Here is an 18,641-nt window from a genome sequence, read left to right as displayed (position 1 = left end):
GGCAGGTATGCGTGCACAGCATAGGCAGCATTCACCAAAGGAAAGGTAAGTAGGTGGATCGTGCATGCATGTGCTGGGGCAGGCTGGTGCCCAAGGGCCCTGGCATGCCTGGCAATGCATTTTAAAGCTGAAATATCTTTTGCAAAGTATAGCTTCAGATTTTTTTAAAAAAAATACAGTCTTAGAGTATGTAAATAATAAATAAGTAAATAAGGTGATAAAATAGCAATGCATCTCTGTTACAGAAATCTTTATCAAAAGAGCAGGGATTACTCATTTCTTTCAAATGTATTGTAAATGTTTAAACACTTATTAAGTTTCCCCTTCAATTTCCCACTTTCTCCCATTTATAAGATATTATTTACAGAAGAAATTATTCTGCTAAAGTGACAGTGCAATTCTACACTTCTCTGGTCAGAGGAAAGCCCACTGAATTCAATGAATTTAGTTCCAGGTAAACTGTACAGGATTGCAGCCTCAATGTCTAATTTATTTAAAAGGCAAACAACTGAACCCTTTGAGGGGAATAGAACAGTTTCACATTCTCAACGAGAATTTATATAAAAATCTCTACCCAAAACTTAAGTAAACGAGTACGTCCATACTACACATATTGAAGAATATATATGTGCGTAGAGTCACCTAGACTTCCACATTTGCATAGAGATATGTAACTAGTTGCATGCAAAATGTGGATGGACATGTACATTTGAAAGCACATTCCTCTCAAATCAGTGTAGCATAAACAGACTGCATCCCCAATCAGCTGCGCATTTGAATGTGTTTCTGAAATGACATCCAGTTTACGTTCGTGGTTCCCAAATCTATTAAGTGAAAACACAATAAGAATGTTAATGACCATGGAACTCCTTAGCTGAGTCAGGATGAGTATAGCCTCCAAAACAGGTGTGGGGAAACTTTGGCCCTTCAGATATTGCTGAACTACAACTCCCATCAGCCCCAACAAGCATGGCCAATGGCCAGACATGATGGGAGTTATAGTTTAGCAACATCTAAATGTGTGAAGAATCCTCCCCTCCTGGTGTGTTCCAGTACTAATGCCCCTCGGCTACCTGCCCTTTCAGATAACAGGACAGTGCAGTTTCCAGACTTACTGAATATTGGAGAAATGTTTAAGTGATTTAAGGTAAAAAAATATCATTGGGAACTTCTTTAATGCTAAGAGATTTCCATGCCTTTTTCTAAATACCCAAACTTGCTAAAAGGGAGAGAAGGAAAAGGAAAGAAAGGAAAGGTCAGGCTGTCCTAACTAACATTTACTTTATATACAGCATTATCTTTTTCACGTTTGCTCTTAATTGAGTTTGGAAATGCACTCAGTAGTCAGTAGCATATACAGGAGAACTTTTTGCTGTTCAGCTACTGAATGATTATTTCTTCTGAAAAATGATTTTTTCAAACAAGTATTCATACCAGTAAAAGTATATTCGAGATTTGGAATCTGTATGTTTATAACCAGTGCTATTACATTTTAATAAAATTTTGAAAACAGCAAAATCCTATACATGTCTACTCAGAAAGTCCCACTGAGTATTTACTTATTTTATTATTAGCACTTAAAAGTCATAAAGGCTTGGGGTCTTGCAGTTGTCCACCAAAGACAGAACACAACTCTGCATTTAGCTTACAGTTGTACACCAGTAAAAAAAAAAATATATCAAAAGGGCAGTAGGTTAAGTAGTTTTATAACAGCTTCAACTTCTAGGCCATTGTGTATGCCCAATTCTCTCTGCAACAAGACTGACCTAGTTCTAGTCTGAGCAGCAGACTGAAAAATCAGTTGCTGTTTCAGAAAAGTCTATAAAGTTACTGATGTTTTAAATATATTATTCAAAAACAACTAATACTGCAAAATGAAAATGGTATCAGTTCCTTAAGAGAATCTGAAAATAATTAGCGTAATATTACTCTATGGAAGTCTATTACTTCCAATAGTCTTTTGGCTATTTCAATGGAAACAGACTTGTTTTTACATTATGGTCACAGAACTCAAAACTGTGTGTTCACTTTCAGTAAGAACAAACAAGTATACACAAATACAGTAACTAAATATAACATATAGAAATGCAAGGAAATGGTTGCTAAAAAAACTAACAGAAACATTGATTAATAACCTCAGTAGTACAGATTTCAGTTCAAGCCTGCAAGGACATACTTGCAGCTTTCAGAATGAAAAAAAAGTACTTAGCAGTGGTTAGAATTTGAAAATCAAGTTATTAGATTTTCAAATTAACGTGGGGAATGTAGAGTAGATAATACAAGGCTAGATAAGGCAGTTGTCTACCAGTTTGAGACAGCTTCACATACTTATGCAGAGTGTTGTATGTAGCAGTTTTTTGTACACCACATTCAACACTTCTGTGTGTAATATAGAAAACACTGCATTCATATCCAATTAATAGCCTGGTCATACGCACCAAGTAAACTCATCTGACAGCCAAATCTGTTGATGTTGGCCTTCTATCAACAAATTAACCAGTCAACTATTTGTATAGATGCTCCTAGTCAGTGCTTATTTGCCATACAGTGAACTTCATATTCTGATGCAAGTGCAGATTCTGAATTGGTATCTGAACATATTTCACACAATCATCCATGTCTTCTGGCACAGCCTTCAAAAGAAGAACACAAGCGTACTACTTAATTTCTAGGCTTTATGGCTACGAAAATTAGGTTGAAAACCTTACCTCCTTTTGCTTGTGTCGCTGTGCATAATGGGACAGAGAAGATCGAGACAATGGTGAGATCAGCACAGCGCAAACACGACTGCAGGAGCACCAGATTGTTTCTGCTGGCATGTTTGCACTATGCTGGCCTTGCCACAGCCTCATTCCTCTCTGTCCCAGTTCACAGAAGTGACATGACCCAAGGGAGATCAGGTGAGCAGCGCAGTCCCACACCTTCCACAACTAGAAATGCCTTATCGTAGGGTTAGAGAACCTGTGGCCTCCCATGTGTTGTTGAACTTCTGATTCCTATCAGCCCCAAGAGCATGGCCAATGATCAGGGATGATGGAAGGAATCCAACACCTTCTGAAGGGCCACAGGTTCCCCATCCGTGTCTTATCAGAACATCCTTCTGATATCAGTGCTGTTTCTTCACATTATACAGCTACAAGAGTGGCTGTATACTATAACCAACATGGATTTTTTGCATTCCACCATGTTAAATTGAAAATATCCTCTGTGCCATTCTGCTGTTTCCTATAAGCTCATTTCAAAACAAAATCTTACAAAACTTATAGTCCTGAACTCAGAAATACTTGCTTAACAACCCTCTAAGTTTTCATGGTGATATACAAAGCACTCAGAGATAATTATCAGTTTAAAGTCCAAAACAATAGCAGAAATATCAGGACCCCTGTTGGATTTTTTTGTCAGTGATCTCATAATTTGTTGACATTAACTAAAAATCAGCCATGTTCAGAGAGTGCCTGTAATTCTATTACTGACCTTGCTTCATACTCTAACCTTCATCTTCTGCATTTTAAAAGTTAAAAAAAGCATGACTGATTTTCTATTAATTAAGAAAATTAACATTTGAGTCAATGATCAACAGGCATGCTCAGTAAGAACCAGCTCTCAGTGTTCTAAAAGCCAGACTCACAGCTCTTTGTCTTGGCTAATCAGGAGACTCCTATTCTCCTGACAGGGCTCAAAAGCCAGAGTGGTAAGCCACCTTGGGTTTCTATGATGAAAAGGTGGGGTATAAATGTAATAAATAAATAAATAAACTGGAATAAAGGTCTGGTGTGGATGTGGCCAGGGACAGCTTTGGTTTAAATTAGGATGGGAGACTACATGTGTCTGCTGTAGAATAAAAAGATGGGGGAAACCCTGAAAATAATGATATTGTTAGCAATGTTTTCCTTTTGGAAAAGAGACTTTCTCTCTGCCCAGTGTCCACTTACCCATTCCCCCCTCCCCCTTCCATCCCCCTCTCCTCCCCCTCCCTGACCCTCCCCCATATCAATTTCACCTATCCTAAGCATGATTGCACAGGAGTAAATCCCACTGAACTCAAAAACCATCTAAATGATCAAACCTGTCCTCTCCTCCTTCCCCTTCCTACTTACCCTCTCCCTTCCTCCCCTTTTCACTGCAGCCCTCCCTCCCTCCCCCTTATCTCTATGGTCAGTTTCACCTTTCCTGCGCATGATTGCATGGGCATAAATTCTACTGAACTCAATAAGCATGCAAATGATCAAACCTCCCCTCCTCCTTCCTACTATCACCTCCCTCCTGCCCCTCCCCTGCACTGCCATCTCTTTTTGCTTCTCCCCTCTCCCTCACCCTTCTATCACCCCTTTCCTCTCCTTCCCCCTCCCCTTCCCCCTCTCCCCTCCCCATTCCAGCCCTCCCACCCTTTCCCTTATCCTCCTCCCCTGTGGTCAGTTTCCCCTTTCCTAAGCATGATTGCAGGGGAGTAAATCTCATTGAACTCAATAAGCATGCAAATGATCAATCTATTTTCAGCAAACTTGCATAGGACCCCATTTCCTACCTCCCAGATTAAAAAGCAGAGAAATTTACTAATAGGTGAAAAAACCCTTGCGATTTAAGAATGTACAAACAAATATTTCTATCAAACTTTAAAACGCAGAGAAATTGGGCAGCTATAGTGAATGCACTAGGGGAGTAGGAGACCTGACTTCCTCTCTGAGATATCGTACTGCCCTATAAACTTGTAAAAATGCAAACACCATTTGGGTTGGTCTTTCACAGTCCAATCCACTTCCTGTGTAACTTGGAAGAATTTGGTAATGTGTGCCTCTGAGCATATGGTGAGCTGTTAGTGAATTAATTAAGAGGAAAGAACAAGAAAACATTGTAGCATCCTTAGAAAATGAAATAGGGACAGGGTAGACAGGAGATGAAAATTGAACTTAACAAAATGACGCAGGAGCTTAAAGAAATAGTGGATTCTGTGAGAGAGGAGTTTGATGGGATAGGGAAGCTACAAGCCCTGGAGATTGGAACAAATGTGAAATTTGAAAAAGATTTGGATTTTATGGATGTTAGAAATAAAGTTGACTGTTTGGAATTCAACGTTGTCTCTGAAGAAATTAATGAAGATTTTGGTGGTAAAGTTATCAATGTCTTGGATAATTTTCTGGACTGGAATGATGTGATGGAGTTTGACATAGAAAAAATCTATGGAGTTGGCTACAGATATGTGACAGTGGAGAAACTCTTAAGAGATGAGCCAGTGCATTTTGTAAAAAAGAAGAACAGAGATATGACTTTGCAGCAATACTTCAGTAACATATTCAGAATTCTTGACTGGAATGATGTGATGGGGCCTGACATGGAAAAAAATGTACCATTGGTCTCACCTGAAAGGTGATTTTCATAGGAAGGGGCCATCACCGTGGGGATAGTTCCACCTATCGTGCGAAGGCAAGAATGTTTTTGAAGTCAAGACTAGGGGCGTCATGCCCCTCCCACTCTCCAGTTCATTCGTAGCGAGTCTAAAAGAGATATCTAAAAATACAAGAACAAGGCCAACAGGCCCGCCAGGAAAATAACATAATAGTTACATGCATAACAACATGACTCTAACCTAACTTCATAAGATAACAGAACTAAAGGTCTTGACTTCACTCTTACATTTAAATATAATATGGAAAAAATAACATGTAACCCATTGATAAAATCACTAGTCATCCTCCAACTGGGAGGGTCGTGATGGCCCCTTCCTATGAAAATCACCTTTCAGGTGAGACCAATGGTACATTTTCCATAGGAAGTGGGCCATCACCGTGGGATGTACCAAAGCAACCCATATAGGGAGGGACCACCCACATGTTAATCCTCATTAAGAACCTGTTGCAACACTCGTCTGCCAAAAGAAGCATCAGCAGAGGCATAACGATCAATTTTATAATGTCTTATAAACGAGTGTGGGGAAGACCAGACTGCGGCCCTACAAATATCGGCAACAGGAGCATTAGTAGCAAAAGCAGCCGAAGTGGCAGCTGACCTAGTAGAATGAGCTGTTATACTAGCAGGAACTGGCAGCTTCAGGGACTCATATGCTAAGGTAATGCATGCCCTTAACCAACGGGATAAGGTAGGATTGGATACTTTATGCCCCATAGACCCTGGATGAAAGGATACAAACAGAGACTCCGTTCGTCGAATCTCTTGGGTCCTAGACAGGTAGGTCTTGAGAGCCCTCCGGACATCCAACGAATGCCAAGCCTTCTCGAGAGGATGGGTAGGATTCGGGCAAAAGGAAGGCAAAACAATGTCCTGGTTGCAATGAAAAACTGAATCGACCTTGGGACGAAAGGAAGGGTCAGTCTTCAGCACAACAGAGTCCTTATGGAAGACGCAGAGGTGTCTAGCGGAAGACAATGCGCCCAACTCCGAAACGCGTCTGGCAGATGTGATTGCAATCAGAAACAGGACCTTGAAGGACAGAATACGTAGGGGCACAGTTCTGATGGGTTCAAACGGAGGGCGTTGCAAAGCCTGCAGAACTTTCGGCAAACTCCATGAGGGGAACCGATGGACAACAGCCGGAGAGCGTAGGGCGACTCCCCTCAAAAAACGTTTGATGAACGGATGTGAGGAAATATGATCTCCAGGAGAGGACACTGAGAGAATGGATGACAGAGTAGACGCATGTCGACGTAGGGTGTTGGGTCGAAGTCCCATCATAAAGCCACTATGGAGAAATTGGAGCACCTGGTGCACATTGGCCTGGGATGGATCGTGGTGGTGGGACTGACACCACTTGGAGAAAGCCACCCAGGTATGTTGATAAATGCGAGTGGTAGATGGTCTTCTCGAGGCCAAAATAATATCAATCACAGCGTCAGACAGTCCAGCTGACCTCAAGTGTCTCCGTTCAAACGCCACGCTGTTAGATTGAGCCAAGTAGGGTCCTGGTGCAGTACTGGACCCTGGGATAAGAGGTCTGGCGTTACTGGAAGTGTCCAAGGGTCCATCATTGACATTGCCAGAAGATCTGAGAACCACGGACGGCGTGGCCAAAATGGTGCTATCAGAACCAGCTGTGCCCTTTCGGTTCGCGCCTTCCTCAAGGTTTTGGCTAACAATGGTATGGGAGGAAAGGCGTACAATAGACCGTCTGGCCACGGTGTTGTCAGAGCATCCACTGCTTCTGCTGTTGAGTCCAGGTATCGGGCAAAGTACCTGGGAAGCTGGCAATTGTGACTGGAAGCAAACAGGTCAACTGAGAGGGCGCCGAACCGACACTGGAGACGATGGAAAATGGCAGGATGAAGTTTCCATTCTCCCGGGAAGACCTGTTGTCTGCTGAGCCAGTCTGCTGTCACATTCAAAATCCCTTTGAGGTGCTCTGCTTTCAGGGATTGTAGATGTTGTTCTGCCCAGACAAAGATGAGGGAGGCTAAGTCCTGCAGAGGACGAGACCTGGTGCCCCCTTGTCTGTTCAAATGTGATTTTACACACGTGTTGTCTGTTCGAATGAGCACATGATGCAAAGGGAACAGAGACTGAAAATGACATAGAGCCAAGTGGACAGCCTTTAGTTCCAGCCAGTTGATGCTTCGAGCTCGCTCTGCGTTGGGCCAAACCCCCTGAACATATTGGGAGTTGCAGTGGGCTCCCCAACCTATGAGGCTGGCGTCTGTGGTCACGACGGTTCTGCGGGGTTCTCTGAACGACGTGCCCTTGGAGAGGTGTTGAACCTTGGTCCACCAGAGGAAGGAGAGGCGCAGAGCGGGGCTCAAACGAACTTTGCGATGGTTGGAGCTGGCAATGTCTTTTTGAAAAGGCAACAGAGTCCACTGAAGGGGCCGAGTGTGAGCTCGAGCCCAGGGTACAATGTGGATTGTGGAGATAAACATCCCGAGTGCTCTGGCGAGAAGCATGACGTCTGCGGATGTTTGTTGCATCAGGGACCTTGCGATGCTTGTGATGGCAGTGATGCGATCTGGAGACAGGAAGGCCATTGCCTGCAGGGTGTCCAACATTGCCCCAAGATGTAGTAGGCGTTGGGTAGGTTGGAGATGGCTTTTGTCGAAGTTGACCAGCCAGCCGTAGGTCTGCAAAACATTGAGGGTGATCATTAAATGATGATGAGCCAGCTCTTCAGATTTGGCCCGTATAAGCAGATCGTCCAAATATGGGTAGATATGAACCCCTTGGGTCCGAAGGTAAGCCACTAGGATGAGTAGCACCTTGGAAAATACTCTTGGAGCAGAGGAGAGGCCAAATGGCATCGCTCTGTATTGAAAATGTTGGTGGCCGAAGGCAAACCGAAGAAACTTTCTGTGGGCTATGCAAATGGGTACATGGAGATACGCTTCCTTAAGGTCGATGGAAGCCAGGAAGTCTCCTTCATGCAGACTCTCGGTAATGGAATGGAGAGATTCCATTTTGAACCTGCGGTACGTTACAAAACGGTTGACAAACTTGAGGTCCAATACCGCCCTCCAAGATAAATCTCGTTTTGGCACAGCAAATAGGAGGGAGTACACCCCTTCCGATCTCTCAGTTGTGGGAACTGGCTCTATTGCCGCTATGTGCAAGAGGTGATGTATAGCTGTCTGCATGATGTTGTGCCTGGCTGGTGCCCTTGGGCAAGGAGACGGGTGGAATCTGTCTGACGGGGTTGCCCAGAACTCTATGGTATAGCCATAAGTGAAGAGGTCCCTGATCCAGGGGACCGTAGTAAGGCGCAGCCATCGATCTCCAAAATTAAGTAATCTGCCACCTATGGGGATGGCGTTAATACTACTTGTGTAGGCGAGGACCTCCCCTATATGAGGACGATGAGTTGCCCCTGCGCCCTTGGTACTGACCTCTGCCCTGGGGGCGTCGGTTCCAGGAGCCCCTGAATGCGTTGGAATCATAGGGTCTGAAATCGCGGCCTCGTCCTCCTGGTCGCGTTCCTCGAAAGGGCTGGTTAGAACGAAAGGATGGAAATCGCCTGAAGGGCCTGTGGTCGATGTTCTTGACTGTGGCTAGAACCGGTTTGTGGGCGTCTTTTGGGTCAACCAGAACTGCCTTTAGAGCTTCCTCACCGAAGAGAAGAGATCCGGAGTAAGGAGCCTTGGACAGGTTCAATCTGGCCGCTGAATCAGCTTGCCAGTGACGAAGCCAGAGGGTGCGACGAGCGACTATTTGAGTCGTCATGGCTCGTGCCCCTAATTGGGTGGCATCCAAAGTGGCGTCGGCCACAAAGGCTGCTGTCTTACGTAGTTTCAATAGTGCTCTTTTAAAGGCGACAGGATCAGGGTTATCATCCTCTAGAAGGTCATCCAGCCACATCATAGATGCTCTGGAGAAAATGGAGGCTGAAGCGGAGGCACGCATGGATAGGGCAGTGGCCTCGTGGTTCTTGCGGAGGGCGAAGTCTATTCGACGTTCAGTAGTATCTTTTAGGTGGGATTCCCCTTCCCTGGGCAAGATAGATTGCGAAACGAGGCGAGCGATCGGTTCGTCTATGCCAGGGACATCTAACTTGGTGGCGAAGTCTGGGGCTAGGGCGTAAAGTCTGTCAGCCGTGTTCTTGAAGCGTCGAGCTTTGAGTGGGTGGGCCCATTCTTCGGAAGCTAATTTGGCAATTGGGTCCGGCACCGGGATGTAGTGTTCAGTAGGTGCAGGGGATTTGAGGACCTTGGCCCCTTTGAGAGTTGGGGCGGACGAAGTTGAAGGCGTAGTCTGGAGACCAAGGGTATGAAGTACCCTACGTGCGAGCGGTTGGTAATCTGAGGTATTGAACAAGCGATACGATGTATCCTCCTCATGATCTGAATAGTCGCTCCAGTCGTCTCCTTCAACATGGTCAGTGAAAGTTAACTCCTCCGCATACGAGGCTTCGTCCGTACATCTGCCTCTGGCTACATCGAAAGGATCTGGTGAGCAGGAAGGATGAGCAGCATGGGACGCACGTTGGTCCATGTTGAGTGGGGGTATGGCAGGAACCTGTGGTAGTGACTGCATTCGTGTGAAATAAGCCAGCATGGCTTGGAGTTGAGAGAGGAAATCAGGAGACAGCTGCAGACCAGATGTGTGAGATGTATGTGCCTGGTGGGCTATTGGAACAGATGTCTGAGGCGGTAAGCCAGAGGTAGGTTCGTTAGGCGAACCGTGAGGGGGAAAGCCAACAAACTCTTCCTCGTCAGAGGCAGTAGCAGGAGAATGGAAAATATCACTTATGTGTGTCTGTGCTGTGTTGGTTGTTGGCACAGAAACATAACGAGGGCGCTTTGGTTTACTATGGCTGGAAAGATGTTTTGTCTTAGCCAGTGCTTTGGCATGTCTGGTCTTAGACGTGTTAGTATGTTGTGGCTTGGCTGATTGTGGCATGTCTGGCTGATCTGGCACCATGTGTGTTGATGGTGACATGCCTGGCTGTTCTGCCATCTTATATGAACCTGGGTGCAGTACACTGCCACGGAGGGGGCAGGATGTAAAGACCCGAACTGGCACAGCGTACTACCACGGAGGGGGTAGAATACACTGGCAGATGGCGAATGCACTGCCACGGAGGGGGCAGAATGCACAGAGGTATCAGCGTTAATATAATATAGGCTGTTTAGAGTAGGCACACTCAGATTAGTGCTGTAGGCTGGGTTTTTTGGCTTGTTCACGGCCCCATAGGGGGTAGGATACGTAATGTAAATCAGATTTAATACAAATCAGCCACTGATATTAAAGCTCCAGCCTTGATAATGTAATCCAGCCACTAGGATTAAAGTTCCAGCCTTGATAATGTAATCCAGCCACTAGGATTAAAACTCCAGCCTTGATAATGTAATCCAGCCACTAGGATTAAAGCTCCAGCCTTAATAATACAATCCAGCCCACTAGGATTGGAGCTCCAGCCTTGATAGTACAATTCAGCCACTATGATTACAGCCACAGTAATGTGTGTAAATCAGTCGTGTGTAAATTAGTCAGCAGCACATATACACACACGTACGGATAGATAGTCTGCAGGGGAGGTATCCGATAATAAGGGGAACAAAAAGGGCGGGAAATTCGAATTCTGAAAGAAAAAATGGCGCCCGGAAAAAAGGAGCGGGAAAAAAAAATGACAGAGAGGGAAGAAGCAATGGCGGCCGTCAGAGGCGAACTGGGGGAAGGGCTGCCCAGCACGATCTCGCCAAAAACCGCAGTAGCGGCTCCAAAAAATCCCTGGAGAAAACAGGTAGGGGAAAACGGCCGCCAAAACCCGCAGTAGCGGCTCCAAAAAAAATCCGTGGAGAAAACAGGAAGGGGAAAACGGCCGCCACCGCAGAGAGAGCCGCGGTCGCGGTCTGAAAAGCCCTCAGTGGGATTTAAGCCACGTTGCAAGGGCGATCTGAGGCAGAGGGTTAACGGCGGGAGCCGCAGCTGCGAGCTCCCGCTGAGATCGGATAAGCCGCAGCCGCGGCAACCGATCAGGGGGGGGAGGTTAACGCGATCAGAAGCGATCAAAAGGGGAGAACCGCAGCCGCGGTCCTTGAGGAAGCCCCCTGGCTAGAGAGACAACTGAGCGGGGGTGGGGTGGGGGCTAGAAACTACCAAAAAGAAGAGAGCCGCAGCCGCGGTCTCAGAGGGAGCCCCCAATCAAGTTAATAAAATGGATTGAATAGCTCTGAGGGAAGGGTGAGGAAGCCGCAGCCGCGGTTCCTGAGGGAACCCTCAGAGGCTAAACACACACAGAAAAAGAGAAAAGATTTAAGGACAAATACGAGACTTAGCTAAATGCTATGTGAAATTCCAATCTTGTTCGTACGAAGGCAAGAATGAACTGGAGAGTGGGAGGGGCATGACGCCCCTAGTCTTGACTTCAAAAACATTCTTGCCTTCGCACGATAGGTGGAACTATCCCCACGGTGATGGCCCCTTCCTATGGAAAATTATGGAATTAACTACAAATATGTGACAGAGCAGAGATGCACCCAGAACAGAGATGTGACTTTACAACAATATTTCAACAACATATTCAGAATTGATGGCAAAGACGTATTTGTGATGGGGGAAATTCCCATCAGACTCTTGTTATATGACTATGGCTATGACAGCAAGATCATCATGGGATACTGATAATGGATGAATGGATACTGAAACCACTGGATTTAACAGGACTACTGAAGATGGAAGATGGAATTAATATTGATAATGGAAGAATGGTTATGGAAATTATTGGACTTAACAGATTTGACGAGATGGATTAATTGATATGTTTACTTGGACTATGGCTATGATAAGATTATTATGGGATATTGATAACGGAAGAATGGCTACTGAAATTACTGGACTTAACAGGATTATTGAAGATGGAAGATGGAGTTAATATAGATAATGGAAGAATGGCTATTGAAATTATTGGGCCTAACAGATTTGAATTAGATGGATTAAGCGACATGTTTATTTGGAGAAAAATTGAAAGATATATCTTTCAAGAAATCGAAACCTCTCTGACTTTTTGTGGAAAGAATAAAATAATGTTTATGAGATTTGATGATTAATTAAGATAATTACTGGAGGAAAGTGATTTTATAATATAATTTTAGAGATAGGATTGTTATATATTCTAGACCTATAACTGATCTGCGACAAATCGGAAGTCGGCATTTTATTTTATTGTTTAATTGTTTTTTTTTTTTTTTGTCTTTGAAAATTTGAATAAAAATTAATGATAAAAAAAAAGAAAATGAAATAGGGAGAACAATTGGCACTACTTCTTTTATTAGTTTAATGCTATTCTTATCTAAAACAAATATTTTTTATAATGGTGTCTGTTTCACCTACTAATTAAATGACACAATGCACGTAAGTTGTACAAATCTTTAGTAACTCCATTTTGCTAGCATGCAAAAGAATACAGACTCGATTCACTTTGGTTTCACTTTTCCTGTCTGATTGCTTCTTTTTCCAGACAGTTCTTAAACTGTGGTTATTCCTGGGACTATGCTGGAACATAGCCTACCAACATACTTACCTGAACTAAGGATAACAAAATCTCTCCAATACAGCATACTTCTTGCTTGTAAGCTTTAAGTGCTTAGCATATTGAGCCACCTTTTCACCTCTCCTGAACTTAGTTATTTTATAAATAAGATCCACATTTTTATTTTGGTTTGAACACATAAATGCTGTCTTGTTCATATTAACATCCATTAAAATAAATGTTTGGTTTGGATTGCATAATTGGATATAGCCACAGAATAGAAACTAGCTGGAACATTCCCATTTTAGCACACCTAACTTGCAATGCAAAATTAGGGCTGCAATCCTATACAGACCTGCAATTTAGTGGCACTTTCCTGGGAGTCCACTGAATTTGATGGAGCTTACTTCTGAGTAGACAGGTATAGGATTGCACTGTATCATTCTATTTTCATGAGTTCTATGTATTTGTTGTGGTTATGCTCTTATGTAAAGTCACCACAATTTTAACTGCTAAACAATATTTCCTAAAGTATCTTAAAATGTGCGTACCTCAGAGAACATCAACTTTTGCTGGAAAATCTCAGCAGTCCCACCACGCAGTGCACACCAGCCTCTCCCACAAACTGGTGATGCACACTAGTCCAGCTGTTGATCATGTGTACTAATCTGCTTACATTATATACCCTCTCTACAACTTGAAAAAAATAAAATCAGTTGTAAAAGCCAAAATCATTGCATTTTACAGAACGTACAGTATATATATGATCACTTTTTAAATTGCTCTCAGCCAGACTCTCAACCAGTGGATCACAGCCAGTTGGTCATCATTGACCTCAGCTACTTCTAACAGCCCTGGCTCACTTAAGCACACCATGTGAGGAACAGAGGAAAAGTACCATCTGTTTAGGACTTTTCGTAGCTGATCCTTCTTCTATAAACAATCCTCATCTGTCTGCAGAGCTCTACAGCTACAGTAGAACTGGCTAGAGGTGTGACACTTGGAAAAGACAATTTCAGCAGGCATTTTAAGTAAGGTTTGCTCTGTGTGTGTGTGTTAATTTTATTTTATGCTGCATTCCTCCTGTATCCCTATTGTATACTGTTTAGAAACTGCAGTATTAGGTTGTTTATAAATTATCAAAATAAATATGTATTATGTACAAATAAAATTGGATACATACCAAAACGATATTTCAGTAATTTTTAAACTATCAGGAAGATGAAGGAAACAACACAATATATTTTGACAATTTTATCTTGAAATAAGGAAGCCCAGAAAGCATAATTTTAATCCTGACATGTTTAGCTAAAAATCATGGCAAATCAGATGGTATAATTTAAAATAAAGACAGCTGCAAAAGCTGGTTAAATTGTTAAAATGTTAGCTCAATTATGTCTCCTTGGTTAATTCTCTCTTACATTACATTTAGAAAATGTATCAACATGAGATCCATATACAGTTTGGCTCACCTGCTGTGTCTGGTACCTCTGCTGGGCCTGAGACAGATACTGCGCCTGGGATGGCAGATGCTGAGCTTGTGGCTGCTGGTTGTAATATGGCTGTTGGCAGTAACCACTTACACCTTGTGGACCATACTGAGGAGGCATCTGTTAGAAAAAAATAGCCAAAACAGATATGGATTCAGGAGATAAGTAAAGCGCTAAGTTTGCATTCCTACCCACATTTATACTGATAGGATCCTAACCAATTTCAAAGTATTCGATCGTAACAGTCCTAAATGTCTTGACGGAGACATCTGTCTTAATGGGATTTCCAAATAAACAAATCATTCTAGGAAGGGAGAAGCACAAAGAGAGAAAGATTTAATTATAAGCTTAAACAAATGAATATCCTTTACTACAATCATAACTCTATTTCAGTCATATTCTCTTCAAATTCATTCTCCAATACTGGTTTTACTGAATAAGATTTTTCTGCCTGCACCATCCAAAGAATCCATTATCTATTAATCAGTGTTTGCTAATGGAGCGCATAATCTGAGTGGTCACAAAAGGGGTATTCGCAAGTAACTCTGTACACAGGTACAAGCCCTCTGCACCTGGGTTCAGCTGCTCTTGAGAAAGAATCTACATGTGGTGACTTGAAAATAACCAGCCCCCAGAAGAAAAAGGTCTTTTGTTCATGTGTTGACTCTCCCTCTATGCCATCCACATGGAGTTCATCGTGACCAATTAGTTTAGGGAGAGCCTGAGGCTTTGTTCTAGCAGCAGTAGCTGCTGCCAATCAGAAATGACCTCAAGGAAACGTCAATTGCTGGAGCCACGGAGCAGGAAAGAGGAATAAACCTAAAATGGAAGCAAGGGCAAGAAAGAGGGAAAGGACACCAGCCTGAAGCAAAGTTTCTGTGTGCTGCCAATGAATGAGCTTGAAGGAAGGAAGGAGGCAAAAAACAAAGGGGGGGGGCTTTGGACAATTCACACTGCAATTGTTTTAAAAGTCTACTCAGAAGTAAGTCCCACTGAGTTCAGTGCTTTATATACCTGCTCCAGGTATATAAAGAAGAGGGGCTGCCTGAAGCTGGGTGTGTGTGGAAGAATGCTGTGTTTGAGAGAGTCTGTCTGCTGGGGCAGCTGGGGCCACTTGCTCCAATTACTCCACAACTCTGCCATCCTGTGTCTTCCCTGCTCCAGGTATATAAAGAAGAGGGCCTGCCTCGGCATCGTGCAAAGTGCACACTTAGCGTTGCACTTAGCATCGTCTTGAGGTAGCCTGGAGACAAAAGATCAGAAGATCATGGAAGATTCCTTGTTTTATTACTCTGTTAGGTTTTTATTATGTTATTTGTAATGCTAGCTAGCTCTTATTTCATTGTTTAGTTTTGTAAAATGTGTTGTTGTTTTTGTATTATTTTATATGAGACACTGGAGAATGTTGTAGATAGTGTTATAACTGCTCTGTTTGTTTTATTTATTCCGTTATTATGTTATGAGATTTATTGTTTACTTATGTTTACTTAAAATGTGGCATTGTTTTTCCTTTTAACTGTATCAAAGCTGAATTGTATATTTTATATTGTAATTGATTTTTTATGTTGTAAACTGCCCAGAGAGCTTCGGCTATGGGGCGGTATAGAAATTTAATAAATAAATAAAATAAATAAATGCTCCCAGGTAAGTGGAATTAGGGGTGCCTAAAAATGTGAGGGAAGCTAGAGCTAGGAATGGATGTTTTAAATTGTTAATTCTAAAAAAAAATTTTTTTACAAACGTAAATGGCGTTCAAGACTCATGTGGTCTTGAACAAGTGAAACTTACTTTCCTGAGAGAAGGCAAAAGGAGACAGGGAAGCAGAAGAAACCTGGGGGACAGGGGACAGCTTCTGAGAGTTCACATTAATTCTAAAAATGTCTACTCAGAAGTAAGTCCCACTTCCTTCAATGGGGCTTACTCACAGGTAAGGGGAGTTAGGATTGCCTTAAAAAAGAGTGATCCCTGTCAGGGAGGCTAGAGACAGGCATGGACTGTCTAAATTGTTAGGTGTTTGTTTTTTTAAGTAAGTTTGGTTTACGTTCACAGTGCAATCCTAACCATACCTACTCTAAAGTAAATTCCATTTAGTTCAGCGGGATTTACTCCCAGGTAAGAAGGGTTATGATTCCACCCTCACAGAAGAAAGTTTGGGGAGGCAGAGAAAGGGAGGGAAGAGAGTTTATTTATATGTCTGCTTACAGTACAATCCTAGCCATGTTTACTCAGAAGTAAGTCCCAGGTAAGTGGGGTTGGGATAGGATTGCAGCATCATTTTGAGGGGAATGTAGGAAGAGATGAAAGGAAAGCAGAGAGGTAATGAAGAGAGAAAAGCTGGGAGGGAAGACCCTAAGACTATGAAGTAGAGCTTGAGTGGCCCCTGTGGGCTCAGACAAATGAAAATTGCTATCTTGAAAGAAGATGGACGTACCAGTAGTTTAGTAAAGTGGGTAGGGAGAAAGACTTAGGATCCAGGCAATGCCTAGGCTTAATTTCAACATCAGAAAATGGTGGCTTTGAGATTTTGCAGTTTGCTGGGACAGTTTAACATCAGGGGTGGAAACCTCAGATCCAAGAGAACAAATCTGGCCCTCCAGACTCTCTGTGTGACCTGTAGGACTCTCACCAGCCCGCACCCCTCCACAACCTTCTCTTTTCTTGACTAGAATGGATCCATGAACTGTGATGATGCCCTTTGCCTCCCAGTTTGAATACAGGCAAATGGTCCAGAATCTAAAAAAATCTGGATGTTGGTAGTAACGTTTGGTCAACAGGAAGTTGACTTATGTTGAATCAGACCACTGACCCAACTAATCAGTTATGTCAACACTGATTGGCAGCAGTTCTTCAGGATTTCAGGCAGGCGTCATTCCAGCCCCACCTGGAGATGCCAGGGATTGAACCTATGATCCTTCTCATGCAAAACATGAACTCTACCACTGATCTACAGCCTTAGCCATTATTCAAGGCTCAATAGAGAAGACGGGAGCATCAACAATGCCACAGGGCCTATAGCAGCACTGCCTTGAAATTTTCTTCAGTTCCACTGCCACCGCCGCTGCCACCTCGCTGCTCCCCACAGTGAGCCGAGCCGAGTCGCCGGGAAAGCGAGGAAGAGAGAAGGAACGTCTTCCCTCGCTTCGCCTTGCCTCTCCTCTGACCGGGCATGCCGATGGGAGCGAGTTACTCACTGCCCTGGTGGGTGAGCCTCTTGCACCACCTGCCCCACTTCAACCTGCGCTGGGAGGCCATTGCCGACGACTTCCGACCCGAGGACGCCGAATACCAGCAGAGGCTGAATACATTAAGGACTCCCTCAAGGAACAAGGCACGTCCCTTCAAAACCAGCGTCCTCCCATCATTTACCACTGCAGTTCAGGAGCAGCAGCACGCAGTGAAAGAGATTGTTATCACCAACGTGGCTGCTGCGTACAAACAGGACCAGAGAAGCGTGAAGAGGAAAATGAAAGGTCTCTTGTCTCTAAGTTACAAAATGGAGGATGGCGTTTTTGAGAGTCACGAAGATCAGGTCCTGAAAAAGCTGAAGAAGAGCCAATCTGTGTTTTTATTGATGTATGTACTGCTATAGTTGTGTTTTTGTAAGCTGCCTTGAGGGCCTTTTGGCCATAAGGTGGGGTATAAATTTAATTAATTAATTAATTAATTAATTAATTAATCTGAAGTTACGGTGTAACCCTGTGTTTATTCAGAAGTTCCACTGAGTTTAATGGGGCTTATTCCTGAAATGAAAGTGAACATAAAATTACAACCTTTAACATCTAAATTCAATTCTATCCTTTAAATACTAGGTAATTTATCAATAAATATTATGTGTCATCATGTGACATTGTTGCTTGCTACGGAGTAGAACAGCTACTCTTCAGATTGTGCCACAAAAATAGAGTCCAGAAAGTCTGCTTAAAAGTTGCTGCAAACCCTTGTGGCATGATTATTAATGAATAATAGCTGTAGTCATAACTGCAATAATAAAATAATTTAATGGCTAGATAACACATTGATAGTTATTAATAAATAATACAAACTGTGGGCAATAGTTAGCCCTTGTGTCTTAACAACATAGTCCCAAGCAGGTTTACTCAAAAGTAACATTCACTGTTCAATGGAGCTTACTCTCAAGCAAATGTGCATAGGATTATAGCCTTAATTATTTAATGTCATTTCCTTTATATCTCAACTTTCCTGCAAAGAGCTCAATGTGGCATACATGACCCTACACCTCCTCAATATAT

At 43.1% G+C, this 18,641-nt stretch overlaps 1 protein-coding gene across 14 annotated transcripts in view; it reads right to left on the bottom strand.

Moving 5' to 3' along the window:
• Positions 1 to 18,641, bottom strand: part of ARID1B (AT-rich interaction domain 1B) — a 620,767-nt gene that overhangs the window by 429,954 nt on the left and 172,172 nt on the right. For 11 of the 14 annotated variants that reach the window (XM_061624213.1, XM_061624203.1, XM_061624204.1 and 8 more), the window contains exon 3: positions 14,374 to 14,511. The exons of 1 other annotated variant lie outside the window; for it this stretch is intronic. In XM_061624213.1, coding sequence (XP_061480197.1) covers positions 14,374 to 14,511 — 138 coding nt within the window. Of the gene's footprint in view, positions 1 to 14,373; positions 14,512 to 14,963; positions 15,069 to 15,405; positions 15,483 to 18,641 lie in introns of those variants that run through there. 2 more of the 14 variants (XM_061624215.1, XM_061624214.1) reach the window with 2 other exon arrangements.

Source organism: Rhineura floridana, chromosome 4 (assembly GCF_030035675.1).
Source record: "Rhineura floridana isolate rRhiFlo1 chromosome 4, rRhiFlo1.hap2, whole genome shotgun sequence".
Lineage (NCBI taxonomy): Eukaryota > Metazoa > Chordata > Lepidosauria > Squamata > Rhineuridae > Rhineura > Rhineura floridana.
Note: the sequence above shows the minus strand (reverse complement) of the source record. Positions and strands in the feature narration are given on the sequence as shown.